Source organism: Scyliorhinus canicula, chromosome 7, assembly GCF_902713615.1.
Source record: "Scyliorhinus canicula chromosome 7, sScyCan1.1, whole genome shotgun sequence".
In the NCBI taxonomy this organism is placed as follows: Eukaryota; Metazoa; Chordata; class Chondrichthyes; order Carcharhiniformes; family Scyliorhinidae; genus Scyliorhinus; species Scyliorhinus canicula.
In genome coordinates this window covers 86,299,188-86,320,201 of record NC_052152.1, presented here as the reverse complement: position 1 = coordinate 86,320,201, position 21,014 = coordinate 86,299,188, and the positions used below count along the sequence as shown (strand labels likewise).

Sequence of the window (21,014 nt, the reverse complement as noted above, 5' to 3'; positions counted from 1 at the left end):
CCGCCCCGCTCTACTATGGAATCCACTCGGACCTTCCACTCGTGCCACAGGAATTTAGGCTGGATTTTCTGGACCAACATTGACAGGCATCGTTACCGACAGAGCGTGAAAAGTTGGAGAACCAAAATATTCCCATCCCACCCACGATGATGCACAACGGAGGAGGAAAACCCCACCCTTCGTCTGGGAGTGGGAAATTCTAACCAAAGGGTGCATGTTCTATCTATTTTTATCTGGCAGGGAGTCACTACCCCACAGAAGGACATTAATTTTTTGTGAGAGGAGGGGCCAGGATGCAGTCTCCTGCTGCAGGTCTGTGCTTCCAGCACTCCAGGACCCCTAACTCCCCTTCCTTTCCCCATCATTTGTGTCTACTGATTGACTCATTGTAAAAGCCAGCTGATTTCCTATTCTCCTACTATTGGAAAATTGCTGTAGATTGTCTATTTGGTGCCCACAGTTGACCAGCTCCTAAGATTTGAACCTGTAAATGATTCGGGCTTCCCAATACTGGCCATCGTTTAACAAAATGGCCTCCTCATTTGTTATATTATTCTAAGAACCTGAGTTCACTCTTGAAAAAAATATGGAGACAGCACAACCAGTTTGAAAAGCCATTGTGTGTTTTGTTTTTATTCAGGAAACAAGTAAAAACAGATTAAATCAAGACTTAAATGGCAGAAACGCCAAAATTCAAAACCGGTCATTCCTAATCCGTCTGAACTCTTATGCAGCTGAACTTAAGGAACATTAACTAAGCAGAGTAGCTGAGCAAGTGAATAATTTTGCTTGTACATTGTTTACATGTTCCCAAAATGAAGTAAATTCCAATGTACCACTGGAACCATCTGTGAGGTGACATACATCCCGGGGCCAAGGCAGAGAACTTTCACACCGTTCTGCTTGGGGTGAAAAAGAAGAGGACATTGCACTGAGCAAACATCATGATGCAGAACTAGGATCTGTGGCTCCTAGATTTTGTAGAAGAGTGACCGAACAAGTGGAGTCAGCTCATCAGGAAATTGTATAATTTCAAATTGTTAAACCTTGTTTCATCAACAGTCTGCAGGAGCTGTAATGGGGTGGTGGTGATTAGATAAGAGAAAAATGTGGTGATCTTTATTATGTTTAACTATTTATACTTCAGTAAACTCTTGTAATTGAACATTAAAGCACCAAGAGGAAATCTCCTACAATGGCTTCTAGCGCTGAGGTACTAGCATGAAACTAAGCTCTCGGTTGCCGTGTCATTTTATATGGCATTATCAGCGACAACCCCGCTTTTAGCAAATGAAAAAAAAAGATGGATCACAACATTTTCCACATTTTCTTCATTCGATTATTTAGAAAAAAAAATCAGTATAAAGTGTCTCTCAATCCCAACGTTGTGTTTCCTGTCAGGCAGTTCAATAATCCACAATCTTGTCCATGAGGTAAACAATTTGATTGCAGATAGCATCTGCTGAGAGTACAGTTGCCAACTTCATGTTATTGTCTCTTTTCGTATAATTCGCCTTTGATGACACATGAGGATGCTTGACAGCCCATATTTTCTTCTGGTTCTGGAATTTTTGCTCAGTTTTTTGTGACACCTGAGTGAAATACGGAGTTCCTCGATCACTGTGCTGAATGTAAAGCACTAGGGAAATAAGAGCAGAAACAAATTCTTTGTACTGGGCATCAGTATATAAAATACTACAAGTATTTTATCTGTATACACTTCCTGTCAACCCATTGATTATAAATTTCCTTCTCCATGTTTTTAATGGAAGCTACCTGTGAAGTTGGCACCACCACTGATGGCTCAGATGTGTGTGTTCCTCAGCCTGGTACTGCAGAAAAACTCCCCATCGACAGTGCTACGGAAGGTTGAGCGGTAATCTAATATTTCATGTGAAATATTATTCATTAATGACAATGTATTACTGGAGTGAGCCTTAGCTTAGTTTGTACCCCTCTGAATCAGAATATTAAACCCCATTCCAGACACGTAGAGACAGAAGTCTCTGAATTGCTGGATGAAATTAAGTGGCTACTTGTATCCAGTGGAAGTAGGGAGGTCGGCAAAGTTCCCTTTAAAATGTTGTTGTCATGCATGTTCGGATTTTCTCAATGCACTGTCTCTTTCATTTTTTTTGTTGCATGGCCTACAGGTCACTTTCCAGACTGCTGGATAGCTGTACATGTGCGTAGCTTAGCGGGAATATTGGTGGGGGGCCCAGTCTGCATTGTATGGAGCCAGTACCGAAGCAGTTTTTGTTATGGGAACGACCCAGAGCAAGCTCTGCCAGGTGTAGAAGAAGTAGCCCAGAGTGAAGACAAAACAGGTAATTTTGGAATGAAGTAATGAACAGCCCCATTTGTTTTATAATCTCTCCTAGTGGCCTTGCTCGTACTGATTAGCCACCCATTTTGTTCTATGCTCCTGGAACAATAAGATGGCGCAGCAGTAAAGTATTTCCACGTAAATGAAAGCTGATACATTTGACAGCGCTAGTGGACATGCTTGGGCAATACTGACGGTGGTCTCTTTTGGCAAGATCCATCTCACCAAGATGGCTGAAAATCCAACCCCTCCCTCCCACCCCCCCCCCCCCCCCACCATGAACGTCAGATTTAAAAAATTAACATTTATTCTGGTACATGGTTGAGAATCATACTAGATTGCTCTAAACAAAAAGATTAAATTGCAATGCTAGTAGAAATTACAACAAGCGGTGGGTGAATACATTTTTATTCAACTATAATCTTTTTTACTAAAATAAATGTTAAGATACTCACATTACTTAAAACATTAACTTCTTATCGTCAATACGCCAATTATGTTCTTCTTTTGCACACAGGATTTGTATCAGTGTAGATTTAAATGGCCAACATAACTTTGGATAAGCAGGCAAATCCAAACAGCAGGGAACCAACTAAGAATAAAGTGGGGCCCATGACAACTGGGACATTGCAGAATAACTACGGGGTATCCATATATATGTGAGATGATGGATGTCTCTCAGGGTGAACGTGGCAGGTTTGCCAAAAGAATCACAGATAGGATCGATGACATACACTTAGATGTGTCTGGATCACATGGTCAGACTGCTCAAGCAGGTACAAAACCATCAGAGACCAGTGACTTTGGGAATATATTTGGAGTAAAAAATTTTTTTTTATTTCCGCAAAGTTACAACTGCAGGGAATTTGAACCATGATTATAATTGTAGATTTCAAATTAACAGTGCGGTATTATTTAACCTCCGCCAGTTTAGATGGGAAGAACTGGCATTTCTTCTTAATGGTGAATTGAACTAACCAAATGGCATCGCATCAACTCGGCCCTATCTATTTTTGTAGCGAAGGTACCTAACTTATTACTGAGATATTTCAAAATCTTTGGTTATTTTTCATTCATGTGTAACTGCAGAACTGAAGATAATGAAAATCAGAGAGTGCTTGCAACAGAAGCCCTTATCTGCCATGAAAAGCTAACGTTACTGGCCTATTTTTCATCAACTCGATAATGTATGAAGTTGTATGAGGAAACGTGTGTTGTACAGTGGGAGATCACAATGTCTCCCCATAAATCCAGAACTTGGTATAAATTAAAATAAATTACAAATCAAAAACTTGAGCATTGTTCGGAACAGGAAGGACAATTCACCCCCCCCCCCCCAGAAAATCGCTTATTGTCACGAGTAGGCTTCAATGAAGTTACTGTGAAAAGCCCCTAGTCGCCACATTCCGGCGCCTGTCCAGGGAGGCTGGTACGGGAATCGAACCGTGCTGCTGGCCTGCTTGGTCTGCTTTAAAAGCCAGATCAATCTCGCTTCTTTCTGAATAAAATTAAATTATCCCTTGAACACTGCACTGATATTTTCTGTATTAATGGCATGCCCTCATTCCAAAATATTATTACTTTTTGAGTGACGTCTCCTTGCTCCTGGCATTGTGCGTGCATTTTTCCAGTATTTAAAATCTTGGACACAATGAACAGTTGTCTGGATCAACTTGGTCAACTCTATATTTTCTGCACAGTATAAAGAAAACTGTTATGTTGCACAGAAATTCTTGTTTCTTGCACTGACATTCAGATGAATTGGACAGGTAACAAATGCAGAAAAGTGAATAAGAAAAGATTATCCTGAGCTTGAGTCAATTTAGAGGCTTATGTAAGGAAAAGATACACTGTGTTCTTGAAGGGCTATATTTGCTGAGGGTTCCAACTGAACTCTGCTGCTTACATATTGTCGTTATCATCCATGATTAAGGGAAGAGAATTATGAAAATAACTACAAGCCAACAAGTAACATTGACTGTGTAATTGATATATACTAATGTCATCAATTCAAACTCCCATAACATTAACTGAAATAAGGCTTGCAAGAATGAAAGTAGTTTAGTAACACCGTGAAATGCATATAGTAAAACAATTTCAAACCTACCCTTGTTGAAAGTACTGATACTGAATAAATGGTTCATGCAGTTAGTTATTGCACATGGGGTAAACTGGCAACTTGTTAAACATGTTTACAGGAAATTTCCTCAAGAGATCACCTCATCAATCTTGGTAATTATGGTGGAAGATCAGCAGAAACTATATGGAAATAGTGGCCATGCCCACCGGCTGGAAAATCGGCACTTGAGTGAAATAAACTTGCAGGGCTGTGGGGATAGAGTGGGGCTGACTAGTTCATTCTACAGGGAGTTAGGATGGAGTGGATGGACCAAATTGTCTCTGTCTGTGCCGTAAATGATTCTGACATGATGAGCTAAATGGTTACTTACTGTGTGCACTTTGAATCTCTGATAATTACAATTTATATTTTCCTATCCATCTACCTGTTTGCAAAAAAAATATATAGTTGAAATATATTAAGCAGACGGCTCTGGTTAAAATGGAATTACCCCAATTCACAGTGACCGTTTTAACTGCAGCACAGTGTCACAGTTGTTAGCACTGCTGCCTCACAGCGCCTGGGACCTGGTTTTGGTTCCGACCTTGGGTGATTGTACCGGTGTGGAGTTTTCTTGTTCTCCCCATGTGTGCGTGGGTTTCCTCCAGGTGCTCTGGTTTCTTCCCACAGTCTAAAGATGTGCAGGTTAGGTGGATTGGCCATGATCAATGCACAGGGTTAAAGGGATAGCACAAGGAAGTGGGCTTTGATAGGGTGCTCTTTAGGAACATTGAGGCAGACTCAATGGGCCGAATAGCTTCCTTCTGCACTGTTAGGATCCTATGTTCTAAAAACAAATCAGGATTGTAATGATGTCTGATCACAAATAAGTTGTCGGTTGGAGCAAGTTACCTGAGAAGACTTAATTTGGGTGCTAAAGTAATCCCTTTAAGAACATCAATTCTGATTTATTTCGTGCAACTCCTTGGTCAACCATGTCCCTTTATTTTTCCCCTTGAAAGACAATGTGTACAATTGCCTCTTACTGATTGTAGGTACGTTATGCACAAACCTTCCACTGCTTTGTCTAAACAGTGTGGATGGAGGACTGTTGTCGCAATTGCCTCTCCTCCCGGATTAGTTTGCCACATTCTAGCTCTGTGGAAAGGGTAGTTCCAGATGTAGAGTAGGATGGATGAGTTTGCTTACATTGTGATCCGCTAATGAAACAAAAGGCCTTGCATGCAATAAAAAATTGTAGAAATACCTTTAATCACAATGAATCACAAAGAAATGACAAAACACAGAAAATTAAACAGCAAGAGAAAAAGGTATGAATGACTAACTCAAAACTGAAGTAAATGAACACACTTTATTGAAGCAGATGATCATGCTAGTGGTAAACACTGCAGAAATGTCACTTTAAAATAATTCAACCAGAATGCATTATTCAAAGCTATGATTCTAAAAGTAAAACCCACAATGGAAACAAAGCACAATAGTTTACTTTAGATGTATTAAGATTTAGAAGATGCTGAGAGGATTTGGAATAGTAATTTGGCCTTGTAGAACAATGAGGCTGTGTTTTACTGGGGCAGGGTGAGAGTTGGCAGTGAACTGTCAGTGTTTGCCATTATTCATGTTCAGGATGTGAGATTTTCACAGGTGAGCATGGAATCCTCAAGTTGCAGTCAGACACTCCAAAGGTTGTGTTGTCGACCTCCCAAGCTAGCAATCACTGATATCAATGAGAATTTCAACTTTCCCTTCCATACACCATTGTTTAAAACTCCTTAAAAAGTTGCATCTTGTTCACTCAGGGCTAACTGAGTTTTGGTGATAAATGTGGGTCGGATTTCTCTGGTTGTTACAATTCACTTTTCTGGCCGGCACCCCACCCTTGCGTTTCCCAGCCACGTAGGGTGGTTACAATGGGAAATCCCATTGACAGGCAGCTGGAAGATACATGGCCAAGAAACACACGGCTGGGGGACTGGAGAATAATATTTGATGAAGAAAATAATTGGTCCTGAAAAAAATGATTGTGGAATGCTGTTAAATGATTAATTAGTACATTTTTAAGCCAATTTTAAAAATTAATTTAAGAACTTTTAAAAAGTAAAGTTGTGGTTTTTAACTTGCTCAATGTAAACAAAAAGTGATTTTATTTTTCTGCTTTTAGTTTCCCGTTTAGGGCTCTGTGAAAATCCTTTAATGTGATTCGCAGCATGGATAGCCTGATGTCACCAATGCAGCTCCATACTGAGACTCCCTATTAAAGAATGCTGCAGTCAGTCACAGGGCCACAGTACATTGATAAAGGTGAATCTGATTTCTGGCTGCATTGAGTTAGACTGCCAGTCCGCAGTGTCCTCAGATCGGGGGAATGCAAAGCCCTGCTAACTGTTGGGGACATTTTGCTTTACCAATATTAAAGTTCGTCCAGGGAGCTGGCCTGGGAACATCTAAATTTTAAAATAAAAGTTGAAAAAATATATTTCATATCGGTTGCAGTTAATGTGTTCCTCGAATTGCAAGATGAGCCATAATAATAAACCATAATATTTCTATTGGGCAGAATTCCTAGCTGATTGCAAAGTAGTCAACATTCTACTCATTTAGTCAGTTGAGAAAATGATGGTTACATGGAACACTTCTCTCCACACCATTCAAAATTGCAATTCGGAGCAGACCATAGACATTTTAGTGCATATATTTGGATCATAAAGAAAAGCATTACTCCAAACTGCTAAGCCTGTTGAAAAAGTTGGAGTTGTAAATAAGAGAACGAGACAGGGTGAGAGTGAGACAGACAGAGGAGACAGAAAGAAAGATAGAGGCGAAGGGTAGAGAGAATATAAGTATTCATTTCCTGGAATCAAGGCAAACGAATAAAAATACTGCAATATATTAGAAAGTATGTTTTAAAGTAGAAAAATGACCCATTTCCATGAAATGTGTAGGTAACAGCACGACAAGTCCCTAAACCGGTTACCTCAAGTCCTTTTAAACATCTCTTTTAAGGGCCATGTACATTTCACAGAGATAAATGCTGAAAAACATCAACTGTGACAATGCATATGGAGGAGAATCTTGTCTTCTGACACTACTGTTCCCTAATTTTCAAAGAAAAATATCATGACAATGTTAACAAAATCAAAGCAAATGCTATTAAGAGCAGAGTTCTGTTACTGTAGATCATAATGTGTAAGTTCACAGAATCACAGAATACTACAGTGGAGAAGAGGCCCTTCAGTCTGCACCAACGCATGGAAGGCCCTGACCTGCCCATTTAATCCCACTTGCCAGCACTTGGCCCATAGCCTTGAATGTTATAGAACATAGAACAGTACAGCACAGAACAGGCCCTTCAGCCCTCAATGTTGTGCCGAGCCATGATCACCCTACTCAAACCCACGTATCCACCCTATACCCGTAACCCAACAACCCCCCCTTAACCTTACTTTTTTTAGGACACTACGGGCAATTTAGCATGGCCAATCCACCTAACCCGCACATCTTTGGACTGTGGGAGGAAACCGGAGCACCCGGAGGAAACCCACGCACACAGGGGGAGGACGTGCAGACTCCACACAGACAGTGACCCAGCCGGGAATCGAACCTGGGACCCTGGTGCTGTGAAGCATTTATGCTAACCACCATGCTACCCTGCTGCCCCCTATGGTGTGCCCAGTATTCATCCAGGTACTTTTTAAAGGATGTGAGGTATCCCACCTCTACAACCCTCCCAGACTGTCACCACTCTGAGTAAAAATGTGTTTCTCAAATCCCCCTAAACCTCCCACGCTTCACTTTGAACTTGTGACCCCTCGTAACTTACCTTTCATCTAAGGGGAACAGCTGCTCTCTATCCACCCTGTCCATTCCCCATGTAATCTTGTAAACCTCAATCACAATCAGGTCGCCCCTCAGTTTTCTCTGCTCCAGCGAAAACAAGCCAAGCCAGTCCAATCTCTCTTCACAACTTAAATGTTCCATCCCAGGCAACATTCTGTTGAATCGTCTCTGCGTCCCCTCCAGTGCAATTACCTTTTTCCTAAAATGTGCCGACGAGAATTGCACACAGTACTCCAGATGTGGCCTCACCAAAAGTCTATACAGCTCCATCATGACCTCCCTACTTCTGTAATATATGTCCCTATTGATAAAAGTGAGTGTCCCATATGCCTTTTTCACCATCCTATTAACCTGCCCTTCTGAGATCTATGGATAAAAAGTCGACCTTAAGAGGTTCAAAAATTCCTTCCAAAAAACAGGGGTCAATTTATATGCTGACTATAAAATATGAATCGCTAGTGTTGGTGAAGGCGGACCTATTTTTGTTCATCGACTGGTCTGCACAGGCTGCTTTTAGTCGGCATGGGTCTTAAATCCTTGCACATCATCTTGGCATCACAACTGTATCATTTGCATGATCCCATACACTGACTTATAAGATGGGTATAACCCTGAATATATATCTTTGAGCTGTAAAATTGAAACTGACTCCGATTACAAGTATCGCCCTAATTATTAAGGGGGGGATGGGGGAAATCAACCTATATGTTGAGTATAGGCTTAACTGCATTTGGCACTTAAAAAATGGGATTGTCTCATATTCTAGGTCGATTTATATGTCACAATCTGCAGTATCATTTGTCATTTGTAGTTGACACTGCTGCCCTCTGATTGAGGTTTCAGTGATTGCTACCAACAGAAAACCAAGTCCTGAAACTAACATACATTTATAAAAGGAAATATGTAAAAATAAATCCTGTGCACAGGTTAATGTTTAAAAGGCACAAAGTGATTACATTTTAAAAAAATGTATAAATAACAACAGTATTTTCAACTGTTTTTCACAGAAAGTGAGCTTGACAAAACTTACGTGTTTCCTTTCACTAAATAGAAACTATTTTAGAGTAGCCTAGCTTTACAAAATCCTGCTTCTAACCCAAAATTTAACATCACTTCATTTTATATAAAGGTACCATATTAAGTACTGTACTATAAAATTAAACTTCTTATTCTATTATTCCACTTCATAACTTACCTATGTATTTGCAAACCAAGCTACTTTCTATCAATTTGGCATCGGAGGCCAATTTGGCATCGGAGGCCAATTTGAACCATCATTATGAGGTACATTAATTTACCTCAACTTCATTGATATGAAAACTCTTTTCGTGGGTTTGGCCCGATGAATAGATTGCACGGAAAATGTTTTGCAGCACTTAATTCTGTATTGTAAGATCTTTTAGCAAGGTCAATTAGTTTGTCATGTTATGTGGTTACTTTCTAGTTTCAGTTCCTACAGTGCTTACTCTTGCTTAGTTCAGAAATCTGGGGCTGGATTCTCCGATTACCGGCGCGATGGCTGGGACCCGGCGGCAAAAACGGCGCGGATCACTCCGGCGTCAGGCCCCCCAAACGTCGCGAAGTCTCCGGGTCCGAATGGGCAAGCAGCGGCGTGACGCCATTCGCGATGGCATCACCCGCCGTGGACACGCCACGTCACTGACACCGCGCAGCATAATCAATGCCGCGCGGCATCACCACACAAAAGACGTGGCCATAACCCCCCCCGGAAGACCCGCTAATATGGACGCCCGCCGCGCAGCCCCAAGGTTCCAGGAGCGCGACATCGAGGCGCTCCTGGACGCAGTACAGGAGAGGAGGGAGGCTCTGTACCCCGGACATGGCCACAGGGTCACCCCATGCCTCAGTCGCTGCCTGTGGAGGGAGGTGGCAGAGGCCGTCAGCGCTGTGGCTGTGACACCAAGGACAGGCACCCAGTGCCACAAGAAGGTGAACAACCTCGTCAGGGCAGCCAGAGTGAGCCCCCCCCACCCCGCCCGATGTGCGGCACACCCCCAGGTGCAACCAACTCTAACGCTAACCCAACACTAACCCTAATGTGCTGCGCACCTCTGCCAATATATGCGCAAACGCTAGCGTGCATTCATATACCTGTCGAACAATGTTGCCCTTTACCCTTGCCACCCACCCGCCCCCCACAGGAGAAGCACGCACACAACAGGGAGCGTGAGAGAACTGGAGGGAACCCAGCTTATGAAAGGCCACTCACCGTTCATGAGAAAAGGGCCCTGGACCTGGCAGGCGGATCTGAGGACCGGGAGGTTTCCGATGCAGCGGTCGGGGGCCCACCAGCAAGTGAGCCATCCACGGCCCGTCCCCATTCCCACATATCACCCCTCCCCCATATCCCTCATATCCCCCCTCCCCCATATCCCATATATCCCCCTCCCCCATAACCCCCCCTCCCCCATATCCCATATATCCCCCCTCCCTCATATCCCCCCTCCCCCATATCCCCCTCCCTCATATCCCCCTCCCCCATATCCCCCTCCCCATATACCCCCTCCCCCATATCCCCTCTCCCCATATCGCATATATCCCCCCTCCCCATATATTCCCCATATTCCCCCTCCCCCATATCCCATATATACCCCCTCCCCATATCCCCCCTCCCCATATCTCCCCATATCACATATATCCCCCCTCCCTATATCCCATATATCCCCCTCCCCATATCCCCCCATACACCCCTCCCCCCATATCCCCCTACCCCATATCCCGCATATCCCCTGCCCCCATATCCCTCCTCCCCATATCTCCCCCCTCCCCATATATCCCCCTCCCCCATATCCCCCATATCCCCCTCCCCATATCCCATATATCCCCCCTCCCTATATCCCATATATCCCCCCTCCCCCATATCCCCCTCCCCCATATCCCGTATATCCCCCCTCCCCCATATCCCCCTCCCCCATATCCCATATATCCCCTCTCCATATCCCATATATCCCCCCCCCTCCCCATATCCCTCATATCCCCCGTCCCCGATATCCCCCCTCCCCATATCCCTGATCACCCCCTGTGTGTCTAACCATGCTGCTGTATTGTGTATTGCAGGACCAAATGTCGAGGCACCCGTCCCCGCGGATGCGGAGCGCCTGCAGGACGTCCCAGAGCGGCCACGAGAGAGGGAGAGACCCGGCCCCTCTGGCATGCGACGCACGCAGGAGGCCCCAGGGCGGCCACGAGAGAGTGAGAGACCCGGTCCCTCTGGCATGCGACATCCGCAGGACGTCCCAGAGCGCCCACGAGAGAGGGAGAGACCCGGCCCCTCTGGCATGCGACATCCGCAGGACGTCCCAGAGCGGCCACGAGAGAGGGAGAGACCCGGCCCCTCTGGCATGCGACGCCCGCAGGATGCCTCAGGGCGGCCACGAGAGAGTGAGAGACCCGGCCCCTCTGGCATGCGACATCCGCAGGACGTCCCAGAGCGGCCACGAGAGAGGGAGAGACCCGGCCCCTCTGACATGCGACGTCCGCAGGACGTCCCAGAGCAGCCACGAGAGAGGGAGAGACCCGGCCCCTCTGGCATGCGACATCCGCAGGACGTCCCAGAGCAGCCACGAGAGAGGGAGAGACCCGGCCCCTCTGGCATGCGACATCCGCAGGACGTCCCAGAGCGGCCACGAGAGAGGGAGAGACCCGGCCCCTCTGGCATGCGACGCCCGCAGGATGCCTCAGGGCGGCCACGAGAGAGTGAGAGACCCGGAGCAACAGGGAGATGACGCCCCCATCTCGAGCGGGTGCGGCGACGCAGGCGTGTGACACCCAGCGACGAGGGGAGCAGCCACAGGCCCCCGTCGCAGCCGAGCCAGGACAGCCCTACCTAGGACAGCCCTACCCAGGACAGCCCTACCCAGGACAGCTCTACCTAGGACAGCCCTACCCAGGACAGCCCTACCCAGGACAGCCCTACCCAGGACAGCCCTGCCCAGGACAGCCCTACCTAGGCCACCCCTACCCAGGACAGCCCTACCCAGGACAGCCCTACCCAGGACAGCTCTACCTAGGACAGCCCTACCCAGGACAGCCCTACCCAGGACAGCCCTACCCAGGACAGCCCTACCCAGGACAGCCCTACCCAGGACAGCCCTACCCAGGACAGCCCTACCCAGGACAGCCCTACCCAGGACACCGACACACATGACACCGACACACATGACACCGAAATACAGGACACTAACACACAGTGGATGGGTGGAGATGAGGCGCCACTCCAGAGTACCATGGACTCTGAGTCGGACGATGCTCACTGTGGTGATAACCACTGTAGATATGCGTACTTGCAGTAGGGGGATGTATGGCTGTACCTGTAATACAGGTTTCTCCGGTAAGCCCCTGCCGGCTAGCTCCACCCACAGGGAGCTTGTGTATAAATATGCGTGTGAGTCACTCAGACCCTATTCTATTCTACAGTTGCAGCCGGAGGAATAGCATCACACAGCAATAAAGCCTCGATTGTACATGTCTCTCGTCTTTGAGTGCAATTGTTAGCGCCACACTCATGACACTACGCCACTACTGTCTCCAACACCCTCCACCATCGCAGAAACACTCACCTCGGTTCGGCACTTTAGTGATGAGGCGTCTGGTACACTCACTGGTGCGCACAACACAGCCGTACTGGTACAGCAGGTGGAGATAGGAGCAGCAGAGGGGCCGGGATGTCGGAGGGCATCCTGGCGCAAGCGAACATCTGCCGCCCAGACGGGTCCCGGGATCCTGGAGTTACCACACCCACCTATAGACCCGAAGCAGCCACCAAACCTGGGACGAAGGAAGTGGATGATGGCTGGCTTGCAGCAGCTGCAGACGCAGGTGAGGAGTGCACCCGCGTCCAGGAGCTGGGAGTGGTGCCGGTCATGCGTGCCACCCAGGCCGAAACCGCACGGGTGGCGTCCGCGGTGGAGGCAATGGGTGCGACGGTGTCAGACATGGGTAGCAGGATGCGAGGCCTGGGGTGTTCCGTGAAGGCGGCGTGTGTGGCCCAGGACCTGGCTTCCCTATCACAGGCAGCCATGTGCCAGAGCCAGCGGCAGATGGCAGAGGCACTCAACGCCGTGGCCCAGTCTCAGCAGGCCATGGCCCAGTCTCAGCAGGCCATCGCTGAGGGCATCGGCGCCATTACCCAGGTGCTGGCCGGCGTCGCACGGTTACAGACAGGGATGGGTAACTCCCTGAGCTCCATGGCTGCAAACCCGCAGACCCTTGTTGATACCAGCACGGGCCTCCAGGACTGGCAGCGCCAGGTGTCAGGGGGGTGTCGGATGGCCAGTCCGTTCGCACCCCCGACCCATGTAGAGGCCCGGGGGCCATCGGGCACCCCGAGGGAGGAGGAGGTGCTGGGGCCCGTCCCGGGTCCCCCTGTAGGGGAGGTCACAGAACACAGCGGCACCTCTGACTCCCCCCCCCCCCCCCCCCCCCCCTTCCGTCCCAGGTGCATCTGGTGGGCAACGGGCAGGACAGGCTGGCAGCTCGCCATTCCAGTCGCCTGAGTCCCAGCCTGGCCCATCTAGGCCGGGCCACCCCAGGAAACGGCCGCCAAAGGGATCCCGAGTCAGAGGGCAAGAATCGCAGGAGTCCACCTCCAGTTCAGCTGTACCGTCTGGGGAACCACCTCGGCGTAGTCAAAGGGCCCGTGAGGCCAAACAATTAAACACTGAGTAAGTTGGCACGGGTGCAGGGCACAGATGAGTTTTAGGGGCCAGGGCACGTGTATGGACTGTTTCTTATTAAAATCACTTTCACACCTACATAAGAACATAAGAACTAGGAGCAGGAGTAGGCCATCTGGCCCCTCGAGCCTGCTCCGCCATTCAATTAGATCATGGCTGATCTTTTGTGGACTCAGCTCCACTTTCCGGCCCGAACACCATAACCCTTAATCCCTTTATTCTTCAAAAAACTATCTATCTTTACCTTAAAAACATGTAATGAAGGAGCCTCAACTGCTTCACTGGGCAAGGAATTCCATAGATTCACAACCCTTTGGGTGAAGAAGTTCCTCCTAAACTCAGTTCTAAATCTACTTCCCCTTATTTTGAGGCTATGCCCCCTAGTTCTGCTGTCACCCGCCAGTGGAAACAACCTGCCCGCATCTATCCTATCTATTCCCTTCATAATTTTAAATGTTTCTATAAGATCCCCACCTCATCCTTCTAAATTCCAGCGAGTACAGTCCCAGTCTACTCAACCTCTCCTCATAATCCAACCCCTTCAGCTCTGGGATTAACCTAGTGAATCTCCTCTGCACACCCTCCAGCGCCAGTACGTCCTTTCTCAAGTAAGGAGACCAAAACTGAACACAATACTCCAGGTGTGGCCGCACTAACACCTTATACAATTGCAACATAACCTCCCTAGTCTTAAACTCCATCCCTCTAGCAATGAAGGACAAAATTCCATTTGCCTTCTTAATCACCTGTTGCACTTGTAAACCAACCTTCTGTGACTCATGCACTAGCACACCCAAGTCTCTCTGAACAGCGGCATGCTTTAATATTTTATCGTTTAAATAATAATCCCGTTTGCTGTTATTCCTACCAAAATGGATAACCTCACATTTGTCAACATTGTATTCCATCTGCCAGACCCGAGCCCATTCACTTAACCTATCCAAATCCCTCTGCAGACTTCCAGTATCCTCTGCACTTTTCGCTTTACCACTCATCTTAGTGTCATCTGCAAACTTGGACACATTGCCCTTGGTCCCCAACTCCAAATCATCAATGTAAATTGTGAACAATTGTGGGCCCAACACGGATCCCTGAGGGACACCACTAGCTACTGATTGCCAACCAGAGAAACACCCATTTATCCCAACTCTTTGCTTTCTATTAATTAACCAATCCTCTATCCATGCTACTACTTTACCCTTAATGCCATGCATCTTTATCTTATGCAGCAACCTTTTGTGTGGCACCTTGTCAAAGGCTTTCTGGAAATCCAGATATACCACATCCATCGGCTCCCCGTTATCTACTGCACTGGTAATGTCCTCAAAAAATTCCACTAAATTAGTTAGGCACGACCTGCCTTTACGAACCCATGCTGCGTCTGCCCAATGGGACAATTTCTATCCAGATGCCTCGCAATTTCTTCCTTGATGATAGATTCCAGCATCTTCCCTATTACCGAAGTTAAACTCACTGGCCTATAATTTCCTGCTTTCTGCCTACCTCCTTTTTTAAACAGTGGCGTCACGTTTGCTAATTTCCAATCCACCGGGACCACCCCAGAGTCTAGTGAATTTCGGTAAATTATCACTAGTGCATCTGCAATTTCCCTAGCCATCTCTTTTAGCACTCTGGGATGCATTCCATCAGGGCCAGGAGACTTGTCTACCTTTAGCCCCATTAGCTTGCCCATCACTCCCTCCTTAGTGATAACAATCCTCTCAAGGTCCTCACCTGTCACAGCCTCATTTCTATCAGTCGCTGGCATGTTATTTGTGTCTTCCACTGTGAAGACCGACCCAAAAAACCTGTTCAGTTCCTCAGCCATTTCCTCATTTCCCATTATTAAAACTCCCTTCTCATCCTCTAAAGGACCAATATTTACCTTAGCCACTCTTTTTTGTCTTATATATTTGTAAAAACTTTTACTGTCTGTTTTTATATTCTGAGCAAGTTTACTCTCATACTCTATCTTACTCTTCTTTATAGCTTTTTTAGTAGCTTTCTGTTTCCCCCTAAAGATTTCCCAGTCCTCTAATCTCCCAGCAATCTTTGCCACTTTATATGCTTTTTCCTTCAATTTGATACTCTCCCTTATTTCCTTAGATATCCACGGTCGATTTTCCCTCTTTCTTCCGTCCTTCCTTTTTGTTGGTATAAACCTTTGCTGAGCACTGTGAAAAATCGCTTGGAAGGTTCTCCACTGTTCCTCAACTGTTCCACCATAAAGTCTTAGCTCCCAGTCTACCTTAGCTAGTTCTTCTCTCATCCCCTTGTAATCTCCTTTGTTTAAACACAAAACACTAGTATTTGATTTTACTTTCTCACCCTCCATCTGTATTTTAAATTCCACCATACAGAAGCTGCCTTTGTGCTCTGTCCAAAGCGTGCGGGGGTGTCATGTACGTTGAGCGCCAGTGTGTGTCTGAGGGGTGGTCTTACGTTGGCCCCAGGCGAGTGTGCACCCCCTCCCCCTGGGCCGCCCTCTCCATCCCCCCGGGCATAGGACGGGACCATGAGCTGCAGTGTCACGGCCGCATGCAGGGATGGTCCGGGTGGATGGTGGTACTCTGGCCATGGGTCAGACATTGTCCAATGATGTAGAGCCCAGAGCTCATCGCAGAGCGGGTCGTCATCATCCTCCATGGCCTGCAATAGACACGCTTCCACCGGCGACCGTGTGAGCCCGGCCCGTTGTGCCGCAGGTGGATGTGCAATGGAGGGGTGGTGTGCATGCAGGTGGGGTGAGGGTGGTTGGTGGGTGGGTGGGGGGGGGTGTTGGTGCTGGGTGGGTGAGGGTGGTCGGATGTTGCCACGGTGTGCGGTATGTGGCCATACTCACCGATTCCCACGCCCCCTAGTCAGTGAACCGGGTGGCTATCAGCCTGTCCCGTGCCCGCTGGCCCAGCCGGTAACGATGGGCAGCGACCTGACCATCGCCCCCATCTCCCTCATCTACGGAGGGCTGCGCCTCTTCCTGCTGCTCCTCCACTCCTCCCTCCTCTGCCTGCGGCACATCGCCCCTCTGCTGGGCTATGTTGTGCAGGACACAGCACACCACAATGATGTGGCCGACCCTATCTGGCGGGTACTGGAGGGTGCCCCCAGAGAGGTCCAGGCACCTGAAACGTATTTTAAGCACGCCAAAGCACCTCTCTATCACACCCCTGGTCGCTGAATGGGCATTCACTGTAGCTGTTCTCCGCGTCACTTTGCGGCCTCCGTATTGGCGTCATCAGCCACGACCTCAACGGATAACCCCTGTCGCCCGGCAACCAGCCCCTCAGCCGGGGGTGGTGTCCCTTTAACATTTTTTTTTTATAAATGTTTTTATTCAGTTTTCGTATTTTATATTGAACAAATTACAAATTGTTAGGAGAGAGAAAAAAAAAAACAAAACAAACAAAAACAAACACGCAAAAATTAACATACATATTTACAGGTAAGCATCTTCGTAGTAGTAACTGCGCCCCCCCCCCTCCCCCCCTCAACATGTTTATTTAGCTTGGTTTTGGGCCTTAGCTAGCCATCGAACCCCCGTAACGAACCTGTAGCCCCCCCCCCCCTCCCGCTACCTTCCCCCGACTATTCTTCCTCTTGTACATTGGCCACAAATAGGTCCCGGAACAGTTGCATGAATGGCTCCCACGTTCTGTGGAAGCCGTCGTCCGACCCTCGGATGGCAAATTTGATTTTCTCCATTTGGAGAGATTCCGAGAGGTCGGACAGCCAGTCCGCAGCTCTGGGCGGTGCTGCTGACCGCCAGCCAAACAGGATTCTACGGCGGGCGATCAGGGAGGCAAAGGCAAGGGCATCCGCCCTCCTCCCCAGGAATAGATCTGGCTGTTCTGAAACTGTCCCTTTAACATGCCGGAGATGTAAGACCGCGACAACACGTATGAGTCATGAACACTTCCCGGGTACCGGGTGCAGACGTGCAGGATAATCATGCGCTGGTCGCAGACCACCTGTATGTTCATGGAATAGGTCCCCTTCCTATTGGTGAACACGGCCCTGTTATCTGTAGGTGGCCGCACGGCGACGTGCATCCCATCGATCGCGCTCTGGACCATGGGAAACCTAGCCACGGCAGCGAAGCCCACGGCCCGGTCATCCTGGCTCGCCCGGTCCACAGGGAACCGGATGTAGCGGTCCGCAATGGCATAAAGGGCGTCCGTCACTGCTCGGATGCACCGGTGCACCGATGTCTGCGAGATGCCGGACAGGTCCCCACTCGGCGCCTGAAATGACCCCGTGGCATAAAAGTTCAGGGCCACCGTAACCTTGATGGACACGGGGAGAGGGTGTCCGCCACCAATGCCACGCGGTGCCAGGTGTGCCAGCAGGTGGCAGATGTGTGCCACGGTTTCCCGGCTCATCCGGAGTCTCCTCCTGCATTCTTGGTCCGTGAGGTCCTGGTAAGACGAACGGGGCCGGTACACACGGGGCCTCCTCCTGCCTATCCATTGCCAAGGCTCCACGACGTCCTCTCCCTCTCCTCGTGCTCCTCCTCGTCTTCGTGCTCCCCCTGCTCCTCCTTCTCCTCCTCGTCCTGTTGGGCGGGTGGCCCTCCAGCCTAGGCGGCAGCCGCCTGCCCCTCTGCGGCATGCTGCTCTGCGGCAGCCTGCGCCGCCTCTCTGGCACGCTCTTCCTCCTCCTCCTCCAGGGCAACATGTAGAATAGCGGCTGCCGCCATGGCAGCCAACATCGCTGACTGATCAGAAAACATGATGGCCTGCAGGGGGGGGAAACGACAACATGTCATCATTGCCCGTTTCCCCCACCCCAACGCAGCCAGGTGCCACGGGCTGCATGGGCGCGACTGTTGGAGGATGGCACTTGGCCAGGCGGACGACCTCCCTTGCCCTCGCCCCCCTCCTCGGCACTCGCTCTCTCTTCCCCCCTACCCGGCACTGTCCCCCCCTCCCCAGCACTCGCTCTCTCCCCCCCTTCCCAGTACTGTACCCCCCCCCCTCCCCGGCACTCCCCCCCCCCACCCCCACCCCCCTCCCCCACACACACAGACTGCGGCCACGCCGTCACTTCTCCTGCAGCCACCCCCCACGCCGTGACCTACCTCCACGCTGTATGGCGTCAACCATCAGCACTGGTTGACGCCATTAAATAGGTGTTTTGATTTACGCCGATGCGACCCATGATCACGTCGGCCGGACTTCGGCCTGTCCGGCTGGGAGAATACGGGTAGCCCTGGGGTCCATAGCGTTGCGCCGGCCCCCGCCATTCTCCAAGGCGGGCGGCAGGATTGATGTCTCACCGACCTTTTAGCGTTCGGAGACTTCGGGAGATGGCGGGGGTGGGATTCATGCCGGCCCCCGGCGATTGCCCCTGCTCAATGGTTGTAGCCACATCTCTACGTGCATTGAGCCTAAATTGGTTCAGTTTATCAACAGACCCCACAGCAGTTGTGTTTTATTGCACCATTTGCATCATAACATTCAAAAACACTAACATACCTGTTCAACATCACTGTTTCTTCTGGACTTGTATACAAATTCACCAATGGCTACAAAGACTGAAAGAACCAGCCCTGCAGCAAGCACGATAAATATCCCTCCTATGTTTTCAACACCGAGAGCACTTGCTTCTTTGTTATCCTCTTCTGGGCAGCCATTTCCACGCCACCATTTCTCTTTCATCATGTGCAGCTTTCCTTCCTCCTGAAGCTGCAGGATAGCTATTGTGATTTTATCTCTGTATGGAGACCCTAAAAGAACAAACATAGAGGTCAACCAGAAGCAGAAAACTCAAAATGGAATACTATTTGGTTCAGAGAAAGAATTAACAAGAAATTTAATTTCACGATAGTTTGGATAATTATTCTTAAACCTGTATGATGTGTTTCTCTCCACACTAGGTTTATTATTTTTAAATATGTGCCAAAATTAATCTCCTTGAGTAAGTTCATAGCCTGGCTGTGCAAAGTCTAGGGGCAGGATTCACTGGCCCGCCAACCCTGTTTTCCGGCGCGGTGCGCCCCTGCCGGCAGCGAGATTCTCCGTTCCTGCAGCCGGCCAATGGGGGTTTCCCATTGTGGGCCACCATCGGGAAATGCATAGGCATGGGTGCAGTGCCTGCGGGGCGGAGGCTCCCGGCGATGGAGAATCCCACAGTGGATTTTGAATGAATTCCTGCCAATCTGAATCATTCATTCCATTTTCATTCAGACTCAACTTTTTCTGGAACTGTGTAAATATACTGATTTATTCAATTTTTAGGAACTGCAAACTACCTAGTCTAGTGATCACTGTTCGGTGCCTGTAGTATTCCAGAAGGCACAAAGATAAAGGTTAAACGAAATTTATTTTAACTCAAAAGTAAAGCCCCGTCCATGCATACAACACTAATGTCCCAGCCTTTTCTCATTAGAACGGAGAAGGATGAGGGGTGACTTGATAGAGGTTTATAAGATCAGGGGAATAGATAGATAGTCTGAGACTTTTTCCCCGGGTGGGACAAACCATTACAAGGGGACATAAATTTAAGGTAACTGGTGGAAGATATAGGGGTATGTCAGAGGTAGGTTCTTTACCCAGAGAGTAGTGGGGGCATGGAATGCATTGTCTGTGGAAGTAGTTGAGTCGGAAACGTTAGGGACCTTCAAGCGGCTATTGGATAGGTACATCGATTATGGTAGAATAATGGAGTGTAGATTAATTTGTTCTTAAGGGCAGCACGGTAGCATTGTGGATAGCACAATTGCTTCACAGCTCCAGGGTCCCAGGTTCGAATTCAGCTTGCACCACTGTCTGTGTGGAGTCTGCACATCCTCCCCGTGTGTGCGTGGGTTTCCTCCGGGTACTCCGGTTTCCTCCCACAGTTCAAAGATGTGCAGGTTGGATGGATTGGCCATGATAAATTGCCCTTAGTGTCCAAAATTCTATGATCTATGATTAACCTAGGACAAAAGTTCGGCACAATATCGTGGGCCGAAGGGCCTGTTCTGTGCTGTATTTCTCTATGTTCTATGTTACCATGGGAACTCATACTCAACGAGCCCCACAGGGAGATCAACAAGTAATTCCCTCATGGTCCTCGTGAGGGTTATCACAGTCCC

At 48.4% G+C, this 21,014-nt stretch overlaps 1 protein-coding gene across 3 annotated transcripts in view; it reads right to left on the bottom strand.

Moving 5' to 3' along the window:
* Positions 1–605: 605 nt before the first annotated feature.
* The window catches only part of LOC119969118 (glutamate receptor ionotropic, kainate 1), a 521,043-nt gene continuing 500,634 nt past the window's right edge, over positions 606–21,014 (bottom strand). The window contains exons 16-18 of one of the 3 annotated variants that reach the window (XM_038802334.1): positions 19,414–19,664; positions 5,458–5,622; positions 1,486–1,639 (exon numbers count right to left, since the gene is read on the bottom strand). In XM_038802334.1, coding sequence (XP_038658262.1) covers positions 5,473–5,622; positions 19,414–19,664 — 401 coding nt within the window. In that variant the 3' untranslated portion in view covers positions 1,486–1,639; positions 5,458–5,472. Of the gene's footprint in view, positions 1,640–5,457; positions 5,623–19,413; positions 19,665–21,014 lie in introns of all 3 variants that reach the window. The other 2 variants (XM_038802333.1, XM_038802335.1) reach the window with 2 other exon arrangements.